The 7,639-nt window shown below is 32.9% G+C and overlaps 1 protein-coding gene across 1 annotated transcript in view; it reads right to left on the bottom strand.

Annotated features, from left to right (window-relative positions):
* DENND4A (DENN/MADD domain containing 4A) overlaps nucleotides 1-7,639 on the bottom strand; it is a 175,146-nt gene that overhangs the window by 122,683 nt on the left and 44,824 nt on the right. Inside the window, exons 8-10 of the mRNA XM_012644820.1 lie at nucleotides 7,204-7,445; nucleotides 2,980-3,046; nucleotides 1,865-1,923 (exon numbers count right to left, since the gene is read on the bottom strand). Coding sequence (XP_012500274.1) covers nucleotides 1,865-1,923; nucleotides 2,980-3,046; nucleotides 7,204-7,445 — 368 coding nt within the window. The remainder of the gene's footprint in view (nucleotides 1-1,864; nucleotides 1,924-2,979; nucleotides 3,047-7,203; nucleotides 7,446-7,639) is intronic.

Below are 7,639 nucleotides of genomic sequence, written 5' to 3'. Positions count from 1 at the left end.
GCTTGAGCCCAGGAGTTTGAGGTTGCTGTGAGCTAGGCTGAGGCCACAGCACTCGCCCCAGGCAAGAGAGTGAGACTCTGTTTCAAAAAAAAAAAAAAAAAAATTTGGATTTATGAATAGAAAATCCTTACTACCATAATGATAATAGTAATAGAAAATTAAGAGCTACAAAATGATAAGATACACAAAGAGAGTTAATAACCAAAATAATAAACTTAGACCATCTCTTTAATAACAAAATACTGGACTGACAAAGTAAATAGTTTAGTAAGCCAACCGCTATTTTGTCTTTATGTTAAACAACTGCTTTCACTGGATTTTTTTTAATAAAGCAAAACTAATAACAAAAGTTTCTCAGAGAAATGAAAACATATGTTCACAACAAATTTGTGCACATTCACAGCATTTTTCATAGTAGCCAAAATGCGAAAACATCCCAAATATCCATCAACGGATGAATGGATAAATAAAATGTGGTGTATCCATATGATGAAATATTATTTGACAATAAAAAGAAATAAATTACTGATATAGCACAGACAGACCTTGAAAACAATCTAAGTGAAAGAAGCCAGACTACATATTATATGATTCCATTTATATGAAATGCCCAGAATGGGCAAATCTATAGGCACATAAAGTAGTAGATTAGCAGTTTCCTAGGGCTGGAGAGGGGTGTCTGTGTGTAGGGGGATGGAAGGCATGAAGGAGGTTAAAGGGTTTCTGCTAAAGAGTTTCTTCTTAGGGTGATGAAAATGTTCTAAAATTTATTATAGTGATAGCTGCAGAACTGTGAATATAGCTATTGAACTGTACACTTTAATTGGCTGAATTGCATGGTATGTGAATTATACCTCAATGAAGCCGTTACCCAAAAAAAGTCCTTTCGGTAATTTAGAATCATTTATATATAGTTTCAATGTTTTTAGTTTATTGTCAGCTCAAACAGGGGTTAACAAAACAATGGTCACTCTGGGCTGAGAGCAAGTGATGAAATAATCTGCAATTCCTACAAAATTAATGTCAAAGATGGCAGCTAGTCTCCCTTAGGTATGTGCTACATAATAACTTAACTACACTGTAACTATTTCTCTGATGGAAAACTTACAGAGCTAATTAAATTTCAAGAAATGATACTATAGAGGAAACATTTCACAACTGCTCTAACTTTTAAGGTGATAAAATACACTGTTCTATTCTATACTTTAATAATGATAACTTTTTAATTTTGGGTTAAATTTAAAATTGCATTTGAATGTTCTTCAGAGGGCAATTGAAGCTATAAATAATCTACATATACACACCAATTTGTATAATAGTAAGTCTTACTATTATTGTATAATAGTAAGACAATAAATGGATACACAAATTACTAAATATTAATGTAAAAGTTTTTCTTTTTTCTTAAGAAACTGTAACCCAAATATTAAGTAAAAGAAATTCATATAAGAAACAGATTAAGCACCGCACTTTGGGAGGCCAAAGCAGGAGGATAGCTTGAGGCCAGGAGTTCAAGACCAGCCTGAGCAATATAGTAAGATCTCATCTCTACAAAAAAAAAAACAAAAACAAAACCCTGGGCATGGTAGCACATGCCTATAGTCCCAACTACTCAAGAGGCTGAGGCAAGAGGTTTGCTTGGGCCCAGGAGTTTGAGGTTGCAGTGAGCTATGGTCACACCACTGCACTATAGCCTGGATGACAGAGCAAGACCCTGCCTCTTAAAAAAAAAAAGAAAAAAAGAAACAGTTAAATGAGAAGTATTTCCATCAACATTTGAAATTTTAGCTAGAAAAGAGAAAATATTTGAATGTTACTTTATCTCACACTAGATTTACAGAAACAGAAATGAAGTTTTACTTGCCTTAGTGGGAGAGGTGAAGAAACAGGCTGACTGAGAATCAGACTATCATGTGGTGATAACTGGAAGAAGATTTAAAATAAAGTATTTGAAACATAAAGATGAACTTTAAAATACCACTTTCTGTTAAAAATATATAAAATAATGATGATGCCAATGAGTTTCACTATATCCATTTACCAACATAGGAACAGTCTATATCATTTTACGAAGATCCTGAAAAATATGTCTTGATCCCTTCCAGCCTCTAACTCTTCTTACTATGAATCCCGTATCTCTTTTCTTCTGTCTGCAACTGTTTCCCGGATGCCATCTTAACCAATTCACATTGAAAGACTAAATTATTCGTTAAATACCATAAAACCTGGGTCTGCAAATGTATGGCCTACAGGGCAAATCCACAGCTGCCTATTTTCGTAAATAAAGTTTTACTGAAATATAGTCATGCTCATTCTTTACATATTATCTAGCTGCTCTTGTGCTGTAACAGCAGAGTTCAGTAGGTGCAACAGAGATCAGATGGCCTGCAAAGACTAAAATATTTAGTATATGGTCCGTAACAGAAAAAGTTTGCAAACTTCTACTGTGAAATAAATCTTTTGTGTGTATTCAAACTGAGTGTACTATATATATTCTGGCACTAAATACCAGAAAATAAGACAGGAATGACATGTGAATATTCACACTGACTATAAAGCTCACCAAAATGGTATTTTTCTAGACATTTTTTGGTACCGTTTAATAATGCAATTAATTTATCTACATTTTCAAATTTATGCACACACTTTTCCTTACATCTATTCTAAAACATTTAGTGTAATAAAGGATTGCCAAAGGCACAAACTTTCAAACAACTATATAAAATTTGGGGGAAAAAGTCCCTTTCTCTGTGTTTAAAATGTTTACTTCTTTAACTCTTCAACTTTTTCTCTAAGGGAAAAACATTAGATGTCTCAGAGGCAGTTAATAAAACATTAAGGACCCAGACTTCAACATGAAGTAACATTTTGGGTCTCTTTAGGTCTCATTTGCTTTTTCCCCCCATTCAAAATTGTTATTCTCATGTTACCTTTTGACACAGACAATAATAATTCATAGGGTGCTCATATCAACCTTACCTGAACTAAAATCCGTGGTCTCTGAGGAGATGGAAAAGGAACTTTATGCATAAAATGAGAAATATGCCTTGAAAACAAACAAAAACCCAAGTGATTCCAAAGTTAATATCACATGCTACAAAAATCAACGTGTCATCACAAGTCCAAGTTGATTCAAAAGCCCTGTGTATAATTTTGAAATCTCTAATATTAACAAGTAAACAAACAACCAAAAATCATTTTTCCCATTAAAGTTACTTCTGCCTCAATCTAGTACCTTTTCACATTAACAGTTGTTCACATTCAACAATGTTTGTGTTACCATTGTCTCAAAAGTGATTTTACCTTCTACCTCTCCCTAAGTAGATGATATACAATGTATCGGTGATGTGCACATTACCAAAGAAGCTAATTCTCACATTTATAATTTTTTTTTAAGTTAGTTGCTCACATTTTGGGGAAGCAAAACAACCACTTAAGGTACTCCAGAAAATATGAAAGCATTTAATTGCTTCTAAAAGATGAACAATATATTTGCTATTAACAATAGGTTAGAACTTCTATTACTGGGCTGGGTACAGTGGATCACTTGAGGCCAGGAGTTCCAGACCAGCCTGGGCAACATAAGGAGACTCCATCTTCACAAAAATTAAAAAAAAAAAATTTTTCTGGGTGTGGTGGCACATGCCTGTAGTCTCAGTTACTCAGGAGGCTGAGGCAGGAAGATTGCTTGAGCCCAGCAGTTTGAGGTTACATGAGCAACCACTGCACTCCAGTCTGGGTGACAGAGGAAGACCCTAACTCAAAAAAAAAAAAAAATGCTATTACTGATTTTGTAAGTTTTTTCCCAAAATAAAATGGATAAAAAGCTAAATTGATGGGTTTTGTTTTAAACACTATGGAATAAGAAAAAGGCAAAAACTTTTTTATAACCTACTTTATTTTGGAATTATTTTTCTTTTAAACATTTCAAAATCATCTTAGTTTCAGAACTGAGATAATTTCAACTGGATAGAGAAAAGACTAGAAGAGAAATTTATTAATTTAAAAATATGTTTTGACTGTTTACTATGTATAAGATGCCACCAGACATGATGGGAAATATAAAAAAGGAATATAGCTACCAGTCTCTACCATTAAGGTACTCATAACCTAAAAAAATGGGGGAGATGAATACCACAGGACACATATCTACTTGAATTATAGATAGAACAGTGGAAACCAAATGTGATCCATAAACCCCTAAAGACCTTCAAGAGCCATTCAGGAAGGATGTGTAAGTTCAAAACTACTTTTATAATAATACAAAGACATCATTTGCTTTTTTCACAGTGTTGATATTTGCACTGATGATGCAAAAGCACTCTGGGCAAAACTGCTGGCACCTTACTATGAACCAAGGAAGTAGCACCAAATTGTACCAGTAGTAGTTGTATTCTTTACTATTATACACTGCAGTAAAAGAATGTCAATTTCACTGAAGAATGTGCTTGACAAAACAGTAAATACTACCAATTTTATTAAATTTTGACTCTGCAGTGTACATTTAAAAAATATTCTATGTGATAAGGGGAAGTATGCATAAAGCACTTCTGTTGTATATAGAAGTACAACGGTTGTCTTGATTTTGGAAAAACACTTGTGTAACTGAGATGTGAGGGAATGTGCAGATTTTTTTTTTCACAGAGTGCTGTGAAAAAAATTCACAGCACTGACAAATTAAGGTTTTCCAATATTGAGTATTCAACAGATATTTTCTATATGAAATGAACAAAGTAAGCCTACTGCTCTGAGGAAAATAACTGGCAGTACTTGTTGCCAACAATTAAATTCAAACTTTCAAGTGAAAATTAGAATTTTGCCACCATGAGCTTAATATTCAAAAACTTTTCTGATAAGATAGGTACTGATATTAACAAATATAATTTTATATTGTAATGAAATGTGTCTACATTTGGAAGATGTACGTAACTCAGTGAACCAATATTTTCGAAATGACTAATGCACAATGCTATAAAATCATAAGTAAAAGTTCCACTCCAAGAGTAAAACAAATCAATACATTTTAATGTAACAGACAAAATTCATTGCTAAATTTCCAGATTCCACATTGCAAATAACTTATAAGAAACTACCACTTGTCAAGCTTTATATGATGTCAAAAAAAGAATATCCATAATTTTCTGAAAAGACTATACAAAATCCTTCACTTTCACACTTACATATCTGTGTGAGGCCAGATTTTCTTCATATACTTCAACCAAAACAACTACTGCAACAGATTGAATGAAGAACCATATATGGAACCCAGATATGTTCAATTAAACCAGGCATTAGAGATTTGCAAAAATATAAAACAATTAGTGTGCAGTGAGATGGATTTTCAAAAGAAAAAAAGTAATACAATGCCACTCTTTTCACTAAATTTTTTGTTTTGGGTAACAGTTATGGCCAGGAGCAGTAGTTCATGCCTGTAATCGTAGCACTCTGGGAGTGCCAAGGTGGGAGGATTGCTTGAAGTCAGGAGTTTGAGACCAGCCTGAGCAAGAGCAAGACCCCCGTCTCTACTAAAAATAGAAAAATTAGCATGTAATCTGTGCATGCGCCTGTAATCTGAGCTACTTGGGAGGCTGAGGCAGGAGAATCACTTGAGCCCAGGAATCTGAGGTTGCTGTGAGCTAGGCAGACGCCATGGTACTCCGTCTCAAAAAAAAAAAAGAAAAACAAAAAAATGGAAACAGTTATTTCTCAAAAAAAAAATTTTTGTTATAACATGAAATAGGTTTATTGTTTTAAAACTGAATTGGTCCTGCAATTCCCTTATTGGGTATACAGCCAGAGAAAATGAAATCAGTATGTCAAAGAGATATCTGCACTCCCACACTTATTACAGTACTATTCACAATAGCCAAGATATGAAGTCAACCTAAATGCCCATCTACAAATGAATGGATAAAGAAAATATGGTACATATATACAATGGAATGCTATTCAGCCATAAAATAATAAAATCCTGTCATTTGTGGCAACATGGATGAACTGGAGGGCATTATGTTAAGTGAAATAATATGCCAGGTATAGAAAGACAAACACCACATGATCTCAATCATATGTAAAATCTAAAACTGTTAACTTCCTAGAAATAGAAAGTAGAATAGTGGTTACCACAGACTGGGGGAAGAGGGTGGACTGTGAGAGGTTGGTCAGTGGGTACAAATTTACAGTTAGGAAGAATAAATTCTGGTGTTTTATTGCACAGTTGGATGACTATAGCAAACAACAATTTAGGGTATATTCCAAGATGGCTAGAAGAAAAGATTTTGAATGTCATTACCACAAAAAAAGATAAATGTTTAAAGTGAGGGATATGGTAATTACATTGCTTTGATCATTCTACAATGTATACATGCACTGAAATAAACATGCTGTAACCCTATATGCTATGTATACTGTACTGTAATAATTTCTATTAAAGTAAATAATAATAAATATAACACACAAAGAAAAGCTCTTTGGGGTCCTCATTTTTTAAGCGGAGTTCTGAGATCAACAAATTTGAGCACTGCTGGATTAGAATACTGAGATGAGAGTAGAAAAAAACAAAGAAAAATTAAAGAGTAATATTATACGCTACATGCTCTTCTGATGATAATTCTATCACTTCCCCAATTGTCATTAAAGTCAGAAAATTCTGCCTAAGGACACAAAAGCACTTAAGTAATAAGTAGTATAAAATAAACAACAGTCAAATAGACAATGAAGATATTTATATCTCGTTTGCATCAGGTCTTACTGCATGAAACACTATTTTAGTGATCTTAAACTAAATCACTAAAATTTAAAAAAAGAAAAAGGCATGTATTCACATAATTTTTCCTTTAAATTCATGATATCTAAAAATAGTAAGGAGTATTTTTAAAGGTTCAGAATAAAATTATATGTAAAATAAGAATTACAAAATTAGTAAAAAAGTTCCACTATTTTTTCCGGATTAGGATTTCTAAACTTTGTAAGAACATTAAAAAATGAAACATTTATTTCATTATGTTAGAGTTAAAAATTATTTAAAATAACAAGATTGTAAAAGTATAATGAAGGAGTATTACCTGACTGAAATAAACAAACTCTTTTTTTCAAATAACTCTTTAGAAATTCAGGTTCCAAATAAAATTTACTCAGTTACCCCACAAATTTACCACATAATGGAAAGATCTGCCAAATTTTGAACCAAGATTTCTAACTTACTTCTCAATTGGAAGGACATGAGGTCCAGAGATGGAATAACGATACAAAAAAGTCAGAAACTTCCTGAATGCATCAAAAAAAGGCCAGTGAGAAAGAAGACAGATGCATTTGCTAGTGTGAATTGTTTTGGAACTATCAGACTTCCCATCTGCTGATGACGTTAAACCCAAAAGAAGTCTCTGTTTTTCTGTGAGATTCTCTTCAGAGTATGGTTCATAAAACTGAATAGCAGCACCATAGACCTACAAAATAAGCAATATATTTAGTAAATACATTATGTATCATTAATCCAAATGACATCATTAGTTAAATATTTAATGGATGTTTGCTATGAGCCAGGTGAGGTACCAGGTATTAGAAACACAATAGTGAATAAACCTTCTTCTTGCTTTCTAGATATATATAAGAACTATATAGTGCTATTCTCATGTCTCCT

Source organism: Propithecus coquereli, unplaced genomic scaffold (assembly GCF_000956105.1).
Source record: "Propithecus coquereli isolate 6110/MARCELLA unplaced genomic scaffold, Pcoq_1.0 Scaffold221, whole genome shotgun sequence".
Taxonomy (NCBI): Eukaryota; Metazoa; Chordata; class Mammalia; order Primates; family Indriidae; genus Propithecus; species Propithecus coquereli.
This window is presented reverse-complemented; position numbering and strand designations above follow the sequence as displayed.